Source organism: Aulostomus chinensis, chromosome 7 (genome assembly GCF_037954235.1).
Source record: "Aulostomus chinensis isolate RoL2024-O1b breed Wild chromosome 7, RoL_Achi_v1.0, whole genome shotgun sequence".
Lineage (NCBI taxonomy): Eukaryota > Metazoa > Chordata > Actinopteri > Syngnathiformes > Aulostomidae > Aulostomus > Aulostomus chinensis.
The window spans coordinates 10,029,940-10,047,934 of NC_141326.1; the positions used below are offsets into that span (position 1 = coordinate 10,029,940).

The window sequence follows — 17,995 nt, forward strand, 5'->3', positions numbered from 1 at the left end:
CACACACACACACACACACACACATATATATATATGATATATATGTGTGTGTGTGTGTGTGTGTGTGTGTGTGTGTGTGTATATTATAGAGAGAGAGAGAGAGAGAGAGAGAGAGAGAGAGAGCTCCCGCTGTGAGGGCTGCAGGCCTGCGTTCTTGCCAGTGTGCTGCCATGATCAATAAAAAGATGTGAAGATCGCTTTACAAGTTGTTAATAAACACAGTCGCGTTTGCGCAGTTCACGTTAGGGTTCTGCAGTTGGTGGGGGTTTCCAAGCATAGATTAATTCCCGTAAGATCATACACATGTGCATTTTTTGAGAAAAAAAGGAGTGAAACAGAATCTCGGGGACATCAACCGGAAGACTGATCTTATTGCAGAGGTCAAAACTTCATTGAGAGATGAGTGAGCAGCTCTCACAGCACAGCAAAGCCCAATTTTTTTTTTTTTTTTCCGGAGCTTCCACAATGACAGCCTGACAGGCGGCACAGTGACAAAATCAGAAGGCGACAGGAAGGTCACAGGAAACCTGAGACAACGCAGGTTGCCTTTTTCACACTGCAGGCGAGCCAAGCAGAGCCACTAAACACCCGGGTAGCTTGGAGGGTCAGTGGACGCAGGTCGAAATGCAGAGTCGACCCTTTCAGAGTGCCCAAACACCTGTGTTCACCCGCATTTTTGGTGCAGTGTGAAAGGGGCTTTAGTGTAAAATAGTCATTGTTTTTTTTCTCAATTTCAACAGCTGTAAACATGACAATATTTAAAGGTCAGCTTTAATTTTGTATATAGTATACACTGTATATTTTGCATCTTATATTCATTCAATATTTTGTGTGATGTATATTTGACTAATCATGGCATTCTAATATTTAGGGTTTTTTGTTTTGTTTTTTGACGTGTTAAGGATCTTTCAGGCTTTCAGAGGTTGTTTTCCCTTGGCTGTCGGTAGGAGTGTAAATGGTCTGCGTGATTATATCGTACACCACTAAAGGCTGCTGTCAACTGCCTCCTTTTATTGTACAAGAAACAATTAGTACGTCGTGAATTGGATATTCCCAGTGAATTCATACTAATGAATATGATAGCAGGCCTTGCAAAGCATTTATTTTAAATCCTTGTTTTCTTAAATTATTTACTTGTAGGATCCCTTCTTTTCCCTTTTATGGCTCTGCCCTTGGGTTGTTGTGGTGGTTGGTCTGTTATCATTAAGGATGTTCTGTGATTGTATCAGGTTAGCAGGGGGGAATTCCAAGTTGCTGTAGTCCTTACACAAACAAATATGCCTATCAGTGACTGAGGGAGGGGCTAGTGCACCACAGGAAACATAAAGATGCATCTCAGGGAACAAAGGAAAAATAGCTGTTGAGCCCAGACTACATGGTCGAAGCAGAGGCAGCTGGTCCAGACAAAAGAACGGACGTGAGGGTAGGTGGACCCTATTGCACTGAATTGGAACCAGAATGCTGCAAGGGAACACACCTGCCACCTGCCCCTCCCACCTCTTTCTCTGCAAAGCTAAATGAGTGAGTTAAAATAATCTAGGGCAGGTCTCTCAGTACATCTTTACTCCATAGCCACTCGGAGCAGCAATCCCTTAAACCAAATCAAACTGCCCCCCCCCCCCCAACACCACCTTCAGAAACACCAATTCCTGTGTATATATTACAGAGTAATGCACCTTATCATCCATACATTAGGGACGTTAAAACTAATTTATATGAATCTGGAGTAATTAAGAAGGAGTAGAATAACTGCAGTCAATATGGGGATGGCCTACAAGTGGATAATTCTCCTACAGTGAATTTGTAAAGAGCGACTTTGATCCTTACAATATTAAAATAGATGATGAGAAATAAATTTTTAGTAGGGGTATCTGTTATTCACTCTATCAGTGGGCAGGATGATGAATGGAGGGTTTTGAATAGGGCCTAAAGGATACTAATTTTAGACCAGAAAAAATAATTATCGCTGTGTGCAGCTGATGTAGTGAATTTTTGTGCTGGACTGAAAATAGACCCTTTCAGTGTTCATGGTGCACCAATTGTGTACCTATATGACTATGTAAAGGTTCTGAGAAGGCTATTTTCTTAGATAAATAGCTAACTTTAGTAAATGAAAAATAAATATATTCTATAAATAATGCCAAAATAAGATTGTAAGATATACAGGGCACAGGCAATGGATGGCTCTATGTTAGACACACTGCATTACACTATTTTTAATCACTGCTTTTTATGTGCTTTTAAAAAAAAGTTTGTTAATATCATCGCTTATTGGAAAAGATACACTCCTATATGAGATATCTATGTTAAGGCCTGTGATAGACCACTATCAGCTGATACACTGGTCAGGCCCTCGTTTTGAAAAAAACTGCAGCTAACACCTGTTCCTTGCCATGCCATGATAAGGTTTGTTTGTGAATTTTCATGACACATCTGCATTGGGCCATGGGGGATGGTTATCCCCCATGGCGAAGGTTACCTCCCAACAATCCTGACACAAATGCATATCAGATTAATCTTGCGCTGTTCTGTATCATAAGCCTGCCATATGGGAATATAATTAATGCATGTTGCTATTATGCATAGTGTGGTTTTATACACTTGAAAAAACACTTCTAATGCAAAGCAAAGCAAGGACAGTAGTTTTCATAGAGATAGACAATGTTTAATGTAATTTTAACAGTAAAATCTAGGCTTTGTTTCATAAGTTTTTGAAATGAAGAAAAACTGAACAAAGAGCAAATAAAATGGCACAGTTTATGTGTTTGACAGAATCCACCTGTTTACATTTTCAATTTAACAGAAATTGACCCATATCAAACTGACAAATCAGTATTCTTAGAACACCATCCTTAGAAGACAGTCAAGTCAAGTCAGTTTTATTTATATAGCGCCAAATCACAACAAAGTTCTCTCATGACACTTTACAAGTAGAGCAGGTCCATAATAATAATTCCTCCATAATGGAGGAAGACAAATATGCAGAAGGAAAGAGAGGGATAATATTAGCCTTTTGTTTTACCTCCAGCATAAAGTAAAATTATATAATATAATGTAATATGATAAAATACAGTACAATACATAAGCACATATGTTTTGTGAAAATTACTGTGAAAAATTTACAGCTTTTGGGTTCAATTTCATGAGGTAAAAAAGTATTATAATTAATCATTTTGTCCAAAATTTCTTATTCTGTAGATAATATCAACTATACATAGCGTTCTTTCGTTTGACTAAGCAGCATGATTTAAAAAGTAACATTTTTTTATACCGCTCCCCTGGAATCTTTTCACAATATTCTCAAATAATTGTTTCATATAAAGTCTGGGTGGCAAAATAATTACAGTGCACTTAATATTTGAATCGTTTGACAACCATGATAATACAATTTTTCCTCTGCAGAGACGTGTTGAATCTTCTGAAGATGACTCCTGTCCCCAAAGCTACTCCTGTCATTGCTGCTGCAGCTCCTCTGAGTCCTGCCACGACCTCGGCAGCTGCCCCAACAACGACCCCAGCAGCTACCCCCCCACCCCCAGGCAGCAGACCCAACATACCTCCTCTCTCTGTACCAGGGAAGCCTGGAGCACCGGTTTGTGCTAATTACTCCACCTTTTAAACCTCTCTCACAAACAGGAATGGTATAACACCTCCTATTAGAGGGTTGTTTTTCAGGGTCGTAGAAGACAGAAAGTCATCGTCAGTGGACATTTTTCCTGCTTATTCCACATTTTTTGCAGTTAGCTGTAAAGCTGTAAAGGTCATATAGATAAATCACTGTATAAAGGTCTTTTTTTATCCATTTTGCTGACACAATTTTGATATAAAAGGATTTATAACTTCAGTTTCTTAGGTATCGCAACATTAAATTGTTGCCTTTGTGTTTTGTCCATTAGTTTTCAAACTTTGATCTGACTTATTGATGTCATATCCTTGTTCTCTAAATAACCGGATACAAAAAAATAATAATAATAATTCAGGAAGTTAATTGTCACCACTTCATATATATACTGTTTGATATTGTAAACCCCATCCATGTTTTCTAGGGATTACTGTTAGCTTGGATATGCCAAGAAATGTGTGGACATGTTCTGCTGTCAGACATTCACCTCTTCCTCCCACCTCTCATCTTCCTCAGGGCACGTTCACAGAGTTGCCGGCCTCAAACGTGCGCCGCGTGATTGCTCAAAGACTAACTCAATCAAAAACCACCATCCCTCATGCTTATGCCACTGTTGACTGTGACATGGCTGCAGTCATGCAGTTACGCAAAGACCTAGCCAAAGGTAAAAACACGTGTCTTAAAAGGTGTGTGCATGTGTGTTCACATTAGTGCTCTTTACATGAACATGTTAGTGTCAGGGGCTTCTGGGAATGGCTGTACGGTAACACTGGGAAAAGAACATTTTCCTTGACGATGGGAATTTCAGGGTTCCACATGACTGAGGATTAGACAAAGAAGATGGTCTGTAGCAGTGAGAGGAACTCTGGTACATATCTGGTCAGGGTAATTATGTCCCTCTGGTTCAAAGCAGCACATATGCGCTTACACACAGACACACACACACACACACACTTCACTATCTTTCTGCAAAAGAGGTGTCTCTCTTTTTGAAATTGACCTGAATTGATCTAGATGTATCCATCGTGTCTTTGAATGAGCAGGAGCAGCAGATGAGCAGGAGTTAACATGCTGTTTGGGGTTATTAAATGGAACCCAGAAAGCCCAACACTTAGAGAGTGAACAATGTTTCCTAGAATTGTGTGAACACCAACACCATTATTATCACATCTGCTCCTTCTACAAACCACACATATTGTCACATAAGGAATCTCATATTTTGATAAGACCTTTACAGAGTCTCTCTCTCTCTTTCTCACACTCTCTCGCTCTTACTCACACACACACGCACTCACAGCTAGCTCTTATCTAACAATTTCTGATCTCTCAGCTTCATCTTTGACAAATGGTTCAATGTTCATCCTGCACTTTACACAGTAAACTTTATTATCGAACGACCTCAGCACTCAAACTTGAAAAAGAAATAGAAGCTGATTGCATTCATACAAGTTCTGAAAAAAGTCTCTGGAAAAATCAAGTTTTCAAGGTTCAGAAGGTTAATTCTGAATACACTCTTTGAACTAGAAATACTGCAACACAGTTGTATGCCTCCACAATCTGTAGCTGAAACCTTGACCCTTGACCCTTGACCATTTAATTTTTTTTCAGGTCATCCTTGAGTCCCAGTTGATGTTTCTACTATTTTTGAATAGTATTTCTGAATTATTTCATCAAGGTGTTTGTGAGATATTGTCTTCATTTAAGGTGAAAGTGACCTTGACCTTTTACAACTTAGTCCCAGTGGTTTGTGGGAAATCTGGAGCAAATCCTTTAAGGCGTTCCAGAGTTACGGCATCACAACAAGAATCAGACAGACAAAATGCAAACATAATGCCTCCAGTCTCATGCTGAAATAGAAAATGGTTTTCAGTAAAGTCTGACCTTTCATCAGTAACTCAAATCTGACAATATTTGAAATGAAACAATATCACCATTATTTTTTTCTCCTGGGTCCCAAATCAGCAAGCATGAATTAATCATTAGTATATACAGAAACAATATTATTATGAGCTTTTTGTCACTTTTTTTTTTTCAAGGGACAATATACATGAATATCTGATGGTATGAGAGGATTCAGTAAACTTTTCACACTAGCTATAATGTTAAGGGCTTTGATAGGAAACAGAATTATTTGGCTTAGGTACCATGAAAGTTCTTGAACTGTAGCCTTGAAGTGCAGTTTCAGGATGTGTTCACAGCACAAGTAGAGAGAGGGAACGACTTTCCTATTTTTAAACATCTCGTTCAGCACATTATCTCATATTTGCTTTATTTAGCGTAACGTTCTCCATAAACTATAAATGCCTCTGAGCTCTCTCTCTCGCTCTCTCTTTCTCTCTCCCTCTCTCTCTCCTTGTCTCTTTCTCTCTCTCTCCCTCTCTCTCTCTCTCCCTCTCTCTCTCTTTCTCTCTCTCTCACTCTCTCTCTCACTGTGTGATGGAGGAAATGGGATGGCCATTCCAGACCTATTAGCAAGGTTGTGTGTACTGAGGGATTCTCTCCCGGTTGTTTTTTGTGGACTCTCTTTGTTCAGGAGCAGTGCAATTTCACGGTTAGCTCGTTAATCATTCTGTTCGCAGCGTTCATAAATGTCTAGTACTGCACTAATGGACACCAGGAAAAGTTGGCAGTGGTGCCCTGCCATGTCTACCAGGCCCACTGGTCTGACACAGCAAATGAGTCCTATAGCAAAGGTCTGCTTGGGCTCAAAAATATGCTTAATTTACTCAGAGGGGTTTTGTTATATCACATTTGTTCGGTCTTTCAGAGAGCAAAGTCACACTTACGGTGCTTCTACCCACGCAGCTCTTTCTATTCAAGCGATATACTGCTGCCGATCCTTTGCAAGAACTTTCAAGCTCACAGTTGATTTTTTCTTTGTCTTTTTAGAACAGGTCAAAGTGTCTGTTAATGATTTCATCATCAAGGCAGCTGCTGTTACTCTTAAAGTAAGTACTGTTCCAGCATACTTCCTTTTTTTTTTTTTTTTCCTAGTCAGACTTGAGAGGCTGCTTATCAGTCACCCAGGCATAATAGTGTATGTTTGGTTTACCAAAACAACAACCTTCCTCTGCAGGTAAGGGAAATTAAACTTAGAAACAAAAATCAGACATGTTTGTAGCTTCTTTAGATTTTATTTAAATAAATGTTATAAAGGAAGATACTTTTGTTTCGCTGCTGGAATGTGCGAAGAGAAATGAAGGTTAAAAGTGTGTGTGCTCCTCCAGTAATGTCGTTATTCCAGCGTTGAATTTCTCAGTAGCAAGTAATAAGGAAAACATTGCCCTATCACTTACTTATTTTTCCACTTATCATGAAATGTTATATCTGCTTCAGTCAATTTACTTGTTTTGAGGTCATGGGAGTCAGACGTTCCAGTGGACAGACAGGACGTGTACGAAAGTCAGGCAGCTGAGAAATCTGCTGGTTCTGTCATGTGTTACTGTCACACTTAATGTGAGGGATCAAAAATTTCCAAGCCAGTGTTAGTGCCAAAGAATATCTGATAGTTAAGACACTAGATTATATTGTTGGAACAAAGTTGTACCTGGCCAAAATACCTTGTGGTATTTTTTCTGGCTCAGGATGGGGGGGGGGGGCAACTTTAATTTCTCCCAGTTGACTTGTACATCAAGAAGTGGCATCGATGCTTTTTTGTTTAGTATCTTTATCACTTCTGCACTGCTGGCTCAATTTTATGTCTGATGCAGTGTAGAGCTGGTATCATTTCATCATGATATTTTATTGTCATTTCTTGTTGTGTCGTCAACAGAAGCACAAACATAGAAAAACAGCACAACAAAACAATGTGAAAGTTTATCATGGTGCATATCACATCTGCTTAATCTCGTTGGGGAGTATTGTACTGCTGCACTGGTTGATCATCCTAAACTATACACTGTTCATTTTTATGAAATGCCCGATGAATGAACTAAACCATAGCAGAAATGTTATCTACCCATTGAGAGAGACACCGCACACTGCCCAATACCCAGTTGCAGGTTTATGTCATGATCAGCATTTTGGAGGCTTTCTTTATTGTTTTTTTTGTGTTGATGTATCATTGTTTCTTGAAGGTGTTACTTCAAAGATGCGAACACGGGTTAGTTGACATTTTAGGAAGCGTTAACTAAACTAACTAAAAACAGGCCTTTATTATTTTAGATGATTTCCTTTCGGAATATTTTAGGATAAGGCTCTCACCATCTTGGAGATGAGAGAAAAACAAGTAAAGGTTTATTTCCTCATTCACACCTTAAGTTTCCTCTTAGTAATGACCAATCAAGGTTACTCCCATCCTTTGCCCAAAGTAAACATATGATTTAAAGCAAAGGCTAATGATACCTTTAGCTGACTGATTTATCTCCAGATTATTCATCATTTGAATCTTTTTCATGAATTGTACACAACCCAAATGCTCTTGGATCTTTGGCTTTTGGTCCAGATCAGATTCATTAAAAATCAAATTCATTAAAAGCGCACACATCAGCCTGTAATGCACATGTTTAAATAACTCTTCTCAATATGAACCACTGTGCATGCTGTTACATCATATTGTGGTATCAGAGAAGCTTTTCAATTGTTTATCCACACTCATAAAGTGCATGCAAGCACTGTGTAACTACATCAATCCAGCTGATGGTGTTTTATGCTTTTCAGTTCAGCTCTTTGTCAAGTTCTTTCCACTTTATAATATTTGACCCTTGCCAACCTCTGACTTTTTCATCCCTAGGAGATACCGGAAGTGAATGTGACCTGGTCCGGTGATGGACCCCGTGCACTGGATTCTATCCACATTGCAATCGCTGTGGCGACCAACAAAGGCCTCATTACCCCCATTATCAAGGATGCTGCAGACAAAGGAGTTCAGGAGATCTCAACTAATGCAAAGGTACAAATCACGGAAGCAACGGGAATGACACATTTTAGTGTGGAAGAGTTGGCCCCTGGAGCTGCCTTCCAAGTGCACTTCTGTGCTTGTCGATTTTATGTTCAGGTTGTTGGAGGCCTTAGGTGTGTTACCTAAGAGCAAAAAACAAGGAGCATTGCTGTCGATTGCTCTGTGGGATAGATAGACACCGGAGAGGCATCAGTAAAGTTTTTCTCATTGAGGCTCTAACAAACTTATATCTATTTATATACAGTATGTATTGTTCATGTAAGACAGGGGTCTCAATCTGATCCAGTAAAGGGCCTCTGTGGCTGCAGGTTTTCATTCCAACCCAGCAAAAGCAACACCTGATCCAACAAATGAGCTGTGTGGACACAGCTTGATTGATTGAAGTAGAATCAGGTGTTGCTTTTGCTGGGTTGGAATGAAAACCTGCAGCCACAGCGGCCCTTTACTGGACCAGTTTGAGACCCCTGATGTAAGATGTCAGAACACTTCCAGTAGGAAGAGTTGTTTCAGATCAGCCACGTAGATCTACAGTTACAGTAACTTACTAGAGTTGGGCCAGTTACATTTTTTGGCTGTTTCTGGTCTCAGCTGTCACAGGCCACAGATGTAGAGTAAAGCAACAATGGTTGGTCCCTTCTCCTGCTCACAGTCCATAGCTGGGGTCAGATATGTATTTACAAACACATTCAACTCAAGACAAACACTCTACTCTCACAAGCAGTGACACACTCTTCACTCTTGCAAAATCAGCAAAAACATGTAGCAGACTACTTCAAAACTTGATTAGACAACGTTAACCGCATACTTCTGATATACTGTGAGATTTTCACGGTATGATAACTGTCTCCGAAAATATCACACAGCAGTCACTCAGCTTATGTGGGCACTCATGTGACTTATCGTTGGAAAAGTAAGATTCTTTTGATTTCTACTGATGCAATTATAGCCAATTGGAGACTACATTGGTGGCGCCGACCCCACTTCTCTTGTATAAAGCCTGAGCTAAGTGGAACTGATTGGGTTGATGACTGAAGCTTTGTATAGCCAGTGACACCCATGATCATGCTGTTTAAATGGACCCTTGTTTACTCAGAAAATTAAATGAACACAATTGCTAGTCTTAAAAAACCCAGTTCATGGTGTTCCTGCTTTACCTCGCAACTCTTAATAGTCACTGATAGAAGAAGAAGAATAGAAGCTTATTCCAAATCAGACCAGAGCAAAGAGATTCTTGCAGCTCTTTTCTTTACTGAATGCAGTATAAGTAAGTAAAAATGCCCCAGTGGCAAGAGGACCCTATCCTGCTGTGTTGAAGGTATAGATTTATAACCCTAGCTCGATATTCCAGCATGTCTAATAACAATTTAGATGTTGGGATATAAATGTAACACTACAAAACACAATGTTTTTGGCCTCAAGTTACATTGTTATTAAGGCTTGAGAAGGGTACAAACCCAAACAGTGATCCAAAAAACTTAAGCCTCCTCATTATTAAATACTAAGCTATACAAATTAAGACGTATTATAATAACTAAAATTTAAACAATCAGAATATACAAACACTCACACTCATAGGACACATAATTTTACTCCTATGTAAAATAAAAAAAAAACCTTTTCATCCGTAAAAGTGCACATGATCTTGAATATACTGAACCTTTGACTCATCCTGGGTTTTGTTCAATACGGTACCCTCACTTTGGTACCGTGACTTAAGTGTTCCTGAACAATAGTTGTCAGATTTTTTTTTCCCTTTTCAAATTGCAGTTAAAATTAAAGCTGCAAGCAGCGTTGTTAGGGCCTGAGCCCCCGCGCGGCCTACGGCCGCGTCCTTGACACCGGCCCGAATCCAACGGTGTAATCGGCAAATCCCTAGGCCTTGTAGTTGAGGAGATACGAGCCTCAGTGCGCTGCACAGTGTGACTGCAGAGCTGAGAGCCGGCCCTTTAAGAGCCCCTCCCTTCTCTGCTCGCTCTCTGCCATCTCTGTCAGAGTGGAGAGCAGAGGAGGATTTGGCAGTTTTACTGACAAACACAGTCATAACTCTGCATATGTTGGTCAAAAGTGTAATGTAAAGACATCAGTTCGTAGAGTTTTTTCTCAGGAATTCAATGGTGTGTTTTCTGAAGGTGTGAGTGTTTTAGTTTAGAAGCTACAAGTGTTTGTTTGAGAGTATGTACATGAGGGCAGAGAAGCTCCAATTGTGGTTTCCATGACTACAGTAAACAAATCTCTGCTATCTCTGTCAGAGCTGAGAGCAGAGCTGCCAGCTGGCCCATTAAGAACCCCTCCCCCGCTGCACTTTCTTTGATCTGTGCTAGAGTGGAGAGAGTGGAGGATTAAGAGAAATGTAGTGTGTAAAAGCTGAATAACTCGGCCTACGTTGGTCGAAAGTAACACAAAATACCATATTTTTGTAGGGATTTTTGTCAGGAATACAGTGATATGTTTTTAAAAGCTGTGCGATGTATGGTATAGACGTGAGAAGCATTTGTTCGAGAGTATGTACCATGAGAGGACACGGCCTCCCCATTGACTTCCATTGTAAGCGTGAAACGTGTCTCCCCGACTTTGACGGCTTATAAAATGGGAACCGAGCGCGTAGTATATTATTCTTACTGAACTTTTAATCAGCACAGTTGGGAGAGTAATGTGTGAAAGTTTGGAAGCCCTGGCATTTACGGTTTAGGAGGAGATAGATTTTGTTCGGGGAGTAAAAAAAGTCCTGATTTTGACAGTTTTGTCCAATTTGTGGACATTCTGTTGGAGATAGGTGAGGGGTCAGAGTGTGAGAATTGTTCGTCTTGATGAGACGAGTCCAACGGTGTTGGTCCCATGTCTGTGGGAGTTTTGTGTGAGGAGTTATAGCGCGCGAAATTAAAAAAAATTATCTTTTTTTTGTGTGGCTCCCTAGGTGGCGCTATAGACTTTAGTGGCGTTTTTGTTTTTGATTAGTGAATGTTGAGACATACCGAACGATTGTGCCGAATTTCAGCGAATTTCATGCATGTTCAGGGGGTCAAATTAGATTATGCGCGTTATGCGCATATAGCGCGCACTCATTGAGAGCAAGAACAGTATAATACCAGGTTTTGAATGGGTGTGTATGTGAAAACTGGCTCCGGGCCGTCTGGCCCAGTTGCCTCATGGGTGCTGGGGGGGCCTGGGACACTGTTTAGTGTGTGTTTTTAGTGTTTTTACTGCTGCTAATGTGTTGCTCTGCCGAGCAAACATAATAGGGTCTTCGCCAGAAGTACCTTCTGGCTCAGGCCCTAATGATTCTAACAAAAAAAAAATACTTAACACTATACACTTATATTATTATCTTATACAATATTTGGTTGTAATTCTCCGTTCCATGGCGTCTTCACACACTCAGACCACTTATGGTACATGAAAATAGGTTCAGCTCTGAGGTAATACGCCGCAACCTAATGATTTACTCCTTTGTTTTTTTTTTTCAATTAACACTGTGTAACTCGCGTAATTTAATTAAAATTGCATTTGCACAGTGTTGACAACATGAATGAGACTTACCCTGGGAAGGGTTTGTAATAATACATCATGGATGATAAGACACGGCACAGCTCTAGTGTGTCTACCATATCTGCACGTTTTGCATCTATTAAATAGAATTGATGACATAATTAGCTTCTGATGATTATGTTCGTTAATTCTCTGCAGAGAAATCATTCATTCATTGTTGTATCTCTTGCTCACACATTTGCACATTCAAGCATCCCATACGCTTTACCACCCTCTGATCTCTATTTTAGCTAACTTGCTCTCTGAAGTCCTGATTGGCATCAAACTAAATTCAACATGTGGTGTGAATGAACCATGGAGAAGGTCGCTGCTGGCTACTGATGTAATTGAGTGGAACAACTGAACAATATTGCACTTCAAGCTCTTATGTCAAAAGGATCCACTAACACCCAAACGTGGACCGCAATCATTCCCAGTCAATCTGGACTGTTTTTTTCTGCATGAACCTCATCATTCCTTCTGGGTGTTGTCAATTCCCTTTCTTCATTTTAAACATGCACAGTTAAATAGTTCCCATTTATTTCCATGTTGGCTATTGGACATTTAATCATTTCAGTAAAGAGGATGCGTGAGAGTAAACCACTGTCATCGTGGTTGGAATGGTCGAGAGGCTTTCAACACACTGATGGCTTTTTGGTATAATGAGTCTGTTACTGGCTAGTTAGTCGAACATCCAGCTTTACCCAGAAAACTTGTCTTTTTCTAGGAAACTCTGTTCATCTCATTCAAAATATTGTTAGCACTATTTAACTCCGTGTGGGGTTTATGAGGTGTATTATTGAACAATATGTAGCTAATGCTCTGTGTGCTGATTGTCCAGCTGGGGCAGTAGGGATTTGGGGTGGACGATGTTGCATTAAAATGAAATCATAATATGTCAAGCAGATTTTGATAATGATATGCATGGGTTTATTTGGTAAAAGAAAACAGAACAAGGTTTTACTGAAAATTGAGAAGTGCATTGACAGTTTGACCTTTGCCAATGAGCTTCTCGTATTTCTGACTACTAAATTAGTGGCATCAGCAGCATTAATAATGCAATAGTGACAAAGCATGACACTATATGGACACAGCATGACTTATTTGTGAGCTGTATTTCCTGAAATTCTAAACACACACACACACACACAAGTACACACAAACGTGTATACGTATACACAAATTATCTTAAGTTATTTGTAATCGTTTCATGTGTGTGATCAAGTGGTGCGGGGTAGCTTCCAGGCGCTGTCTAAGTAATAAGCATTAACAGTGATATAACAGTGCTAGAAACCGTATGGGTCTTCAGCTTGACCACTTGGGTTGTTGCAGGAACACACTGTGGGCTCCACACAAACGCATCTTAGTGAGAGTCTGTCATCAAGAAGCTATGTTGTTAATATCATGATATGGCTGATTTTTTAAAATTTAATTTGGGAAAATTTATACCAAAATTTTTGTGAATGATGTGATCCGGCACGGTGGTGCAGTGGTCAGCACTGTCGCCTCATAGCAAGAAGGTTCCAGGCATGAGTCCCGGTTCAAGCACTGTTCCTGTGTGGGTTCTCTCTGGTATTCCAGCTTCCTCCCACAGTCCAAAGACATTAAGAGGGGACGAGGCTGATTGATACTCTAAATTGACCGTAGGTGTGACTGTGAGTGTGAATGGTTGTCTGTCTCTCTGTGTTGGTCCTGAGATGGACTGGCGACCTGTCCAGGGTGAACCCCGCCTCTCACCCAATAGCTGCTGGGATAGGCTCCAGCCCCCCCGCGACCCTGAATAGGAACAAGCGGAAGAAAATGAATGGATGGATGGATGATCCAGCACAGCCATAGTCAGGATAAATTTGATTGGAAGACTGAAAAATGGGTGTATCAGGAGTGCATCATACTGAAATATTCAGTGTGGGCCCAACACAGATGGGAGAGAGTATCCACCAGAGAGAAAAATATCTTGTGCTTCATATTGTTGCTGAAGCAGTCCCCTGCTGTCCTGGTGCACACTGTCCTCAACATGAATACATTCAGGCTAGTGGGCCAGTAACCACAGTATTTTGAGAGGGAGAACCGTGTCTGAAGTGGCAAGAAGCCAAAGATAACCCATATACCATTATTTTTCCAGCTACACTGTAGCTAACGTATCTTCGATCATACACGTATGCACATGCCTTCAGATGCAGAAAATTGATTGACAGGTGGATTTCATGATATTATTGGTTGGTACATGTTGACATGTGTCTTATTTTGTTTTGCAGGAAGAAAAAACATTCGATTGGACTTTTTAAATCATTTTGTTCACTATTTGGGGTTTACATTATAGATGAACGACGTAGCCAAGTATCTGAAGTCAAAGGGTTAAAAATAAGATGTTCATTAGACTTTAATTGGAATGCCTTCATTCACATTGACGAAGCTCTGAGTGAGACTGATCACCTGTTTGGATAAAATCTTTCAAACTTAATGATGACGAATGTTTCTTTCATAGGCTTTGGCCCAGAAGGCTCGAGATGGAAAACTTCTGCCTGAGGAGTACCAGGGCGGCTCATTCAGGTAAGCCTGACACACTTGAACTCTGCGGGGTGAAAGGAGGGAAACGGAAACGTGTTACTCGAAAGCCTCTACCAAGGTTGAAAATTTTCAGCATGTTGTGTATTAACCACTAAAACCAGAATGAAAATGAATTCATTAAACTGCATTTGTTCATAAAAACTCCAAACTGCTGGAGAACTGAAAAGTCACAATTTTCATTTGTGGAGAACCAAATGTACATCCAGGGTATGGAAAAAAAACAAAAACAAAACATAGACCTTTTGAAAGTCGTGGAAGTATCATATTAGTCAAGAAATATTCCCAAAAGTATCATAATGATTCATGTCATGTTTCCTAAGAAATAGATAAAATGTCCAAAAATGCTAAATCCTGCTATCTTAAAGAAAGTGACAAACTGTCTGGACCCAGCCCTTGGATCCTGTAATGGGTGCCAACATTTCATGGGCCCTTCACTGGGCCAAGAGGCACCCCTAAATTTCATGTGTTTTGTGGCTAACACAGACAAACGAGGTGGTTCCATGGGTTGATACAACATAGTTGCTGCCTTCCCGGCTGATTCTGTCTCATAGTTTGCTTCGGTGCACATACAGTAGATAACAAATAAAACATTTTTGCTAGTCGGGCTTTAATCCAGTTTTGCAGATATGCAGTGTATTGTGCATATTCTCAACATAGAACCAAAGTGAAAGTGGTTTTGGGCGACAAGGCCCATCAGTTACTGCATCATCAATTGCAGAAAAGTGGAAGGGAGGCTTTTCAACTCATTAGAATTAATGGTGTCATTTAGACATAAATGGGGTTTCTGTGTCAGGCAGGAGCGATGAATGCCTATGGAGGTTCAGCTCTCTTTGTCCTCCTGAGGATATATGTGTACACCCCTCATCTGTTCATTTCTCTGTCCCCTTGGGCAAGAATTCTCATTAAGGCAAACAGTGAACTGCCCACTGGGTCAGTCTTACTCACCATGAATATCATTTGGACACGTTTGGAGATTGTTATAGCTGTTTTTATTCGGCTTATCAAGCCCTATATTTTGTATGTGTTGTAAAACCAGCACTTCTATTTATCCACTTGTGTTCTATGTCTATGAATGTGCATCAGGGAACTGTTTCTTTACAGCTGCCATTATAGAGGCTTAGTTAATTTTTATGTGTTTCCCCTGCTGCTGAGCCTGACTAATGCTGTCGTTATGTACTGTCTTCTTCCTTTAGTATATCCAACCTGGGCATGTTTGGTATTAGTGGCTTCAGTGCCGTCATCAACCCTCCGCAGGCGTGTATCCTTGCTGTTGGGAGCTCCAGGACTGAGCTACAGCTGTGTGAGGACAGCCAAACCCTGCGTACCCAGCAGCTCATGACAGTTACTTTGTCCAGCGATGGACGGCTGGTTGATGACGAATTGGCTTCACGATTTCTCGACAAGTTCCGAGCAAACCTGGAGCAGCCACAGCGCATGGCCCTAGCCTGAAAAATAAGGAGAGCTACAGCAAAGAAGCATCTGTGCGATAAAGCCTGTGTCATGACCACACAAGCCAAGAGCTCTAAAATTTTTATTCCCAGTACTGCTTGGATCAAGGCTTATGAAGACATCTGCACGTAATGTAAATTTATATCGGAGGTCTTTGTGCAGGAGGAGTAAAACTGGGCCTCTGCTATAGAGGAAGAGGATTCTAGCAGTGGTGCCAAGCCGGAAATTGCATAGCAGGGAACGTCCAATGTTTAGGTGTTGCTTTCTATCGCACTTGGGTTTGTACATATAAAAAGTAGTTGTTCCAGTTCAAGTTCTACTTCGTAACTGATCTGTGTCATTAATAATAATATACATGCAACAAATAGCACTGTAATATTATTTTGAAGAACACACCAACAAAATAACTTACTGGCTTATTTGCCATCTCCCCAGAGCCAGACAAGAAGATGGATTCCCTTCTCTTCTCTGTGTGTGCGTTAGCGAGCTGAGATCCAGAGGGACTGGTGGGCTGTTAGTTTGCTTAGCAGAAAGAACTGAAGTGGGTGGGAAGTGCTGGCATAAAATCAAATAGATCAGGTTCAGGATTTTGTTTGAGAAGTCATCAGTCAAAACAAAGGCAGCCATAATTAGCAGTAGCAGTCGCTCGTCTAGTCATCACAGTGGTGCGTTTAGGTGCTGTGTAGAACCACTGCATCCGCTCGGAAGTTGTTTAAGCTATGTATCTGATTTTGAAATTAGAATTTCTCACAATTTAGAATTTTTGTTTTTCCGCAAATTTTATGCTCAACCCTAGTAATGTACATGCCAGAACTGACCATTTTGGAGACAAGGTCATCAAGCCAACTTGGGGTCAGCAGGTTTCTGTGGGTCTCAGGTGCCTAAAGGACAGAGAAGTATCTATCTTGTCAGCATCTGGGGCGAATGGTTAATGGGTGCATTCTCTAAAAAGTTGGTGTGTTCCTTTAGCACATTTGTCAGACATATTTATTACAAAACTTCTTCAGCATTGCAGTTTCCAGCAGGAAAAAAACCCATATAAACCATTTCCTGTTTAAGAACCTTTCATGTTGTTACATTTAAATTATTGAAGACAAATTTTGTGATATGCCTGAAAACTAATCATGCAAGACCGTGTGTGTTCAAACTAAATACCATCCATTTTGTTTGGTGTCTGGAGATGCAAATTAAACACTTTGTTTGACCTTGAAATGTCCATGTGTCTCATTAAAACATCTCCCTCCACCTTCTTAATGTAGCACAACTAATGTGTGTGTGTGAGAGAGAGAGGGAGAGAGAGAGAGAGAGAGAAATTGCATAATAATTATCTCATAGAAGCCAATTAAGATAATTTGCTGCATTGAACATACAGGTCAGCCTCTGCTGGCAGATGTTTATCTTCGCTGTAAGCGTGGACACAACAGATGTTAACAGAGGTATCTGCGTCAGTCGATGGAGCCAGACATGCTCATGTGTAAGCAGAGTTAGTTTTAGAGATTAAGGCAGAAGCTATTGAGGTGGGCAATTTTGTGATTGTGTTCCCTCCTCTTAATCATTATTGAAAGCCAGCGTTAATATTTGCAGTTGCTTCCTCGTTTACTTCTCAAGCAATTTTCGCCATTTCAATTTGAGCTCATTTGACTTTTTCCCTACGCTACCATGTAGCTCAGGCTATTTCTCTCACAATGGTTCCTAATCTTTAATAATTTGTATTCTTTGATTCTTTTTGGTAAAACCAATTTTAAAGTTTTAAGTGTATTTTTAATGTTATGAAATGTCATCACCAGCACCGAAACGTGAAAGCCAGATGTTCCCTACTTTTTCTCTTCAAACTGAATAACAACTCACTGTTTAGGAGGGTATTTCCATTATTTTTAAGTGCACTTAAAAGGTCCAGGGGTGGAAAAACAGTCCTTGACATTTAAACTAAA

At 40.3% G+C, this 17,995-nt stretch overlaps 1 protein-coding gene across 1 annotated transcript in view; it reads left to right on the forward strand.

Annotated features, from left to right (window-relative positions):
• The window catches only part of pdhx (pyruvate dehydrogenase complex component X), a 33,343-nt gene extending 16,061 nt beyond the window's left edge, over positions 1-17,282 (forward strand). Inside the window, exons 6-11 of the mRNA XM_086208328.1 lie at positions 3,403-3,592; positions 4,139-4,286; positions 6,512-6,570; positions 8,355-8,513; positions 14,533-14,597; positions 15,809-17,282. Of these exons, the coding sequence (XP_086064454.1) occupies positions 3,403-3,592; positions 4,139-4,286; positions 6,512-6,570; positions 8,355-8,513; positions 14,533-14,597; positions 15,809-16,064 (877 nt within the window). The 3' untranslated portion in view covers positions 16,065-17,282. The remainder of the gene's footprint in view (positions 1-3,402; positions 3,593-4,138; positions 4,287-6,511; positions 6,571-8,354; positions 8,514-14,532; positions 14,598-15,808) is intronic.
• The last annotated feature ends 713 nt before the right edge of the window (positions 17,283-17,995 follow it).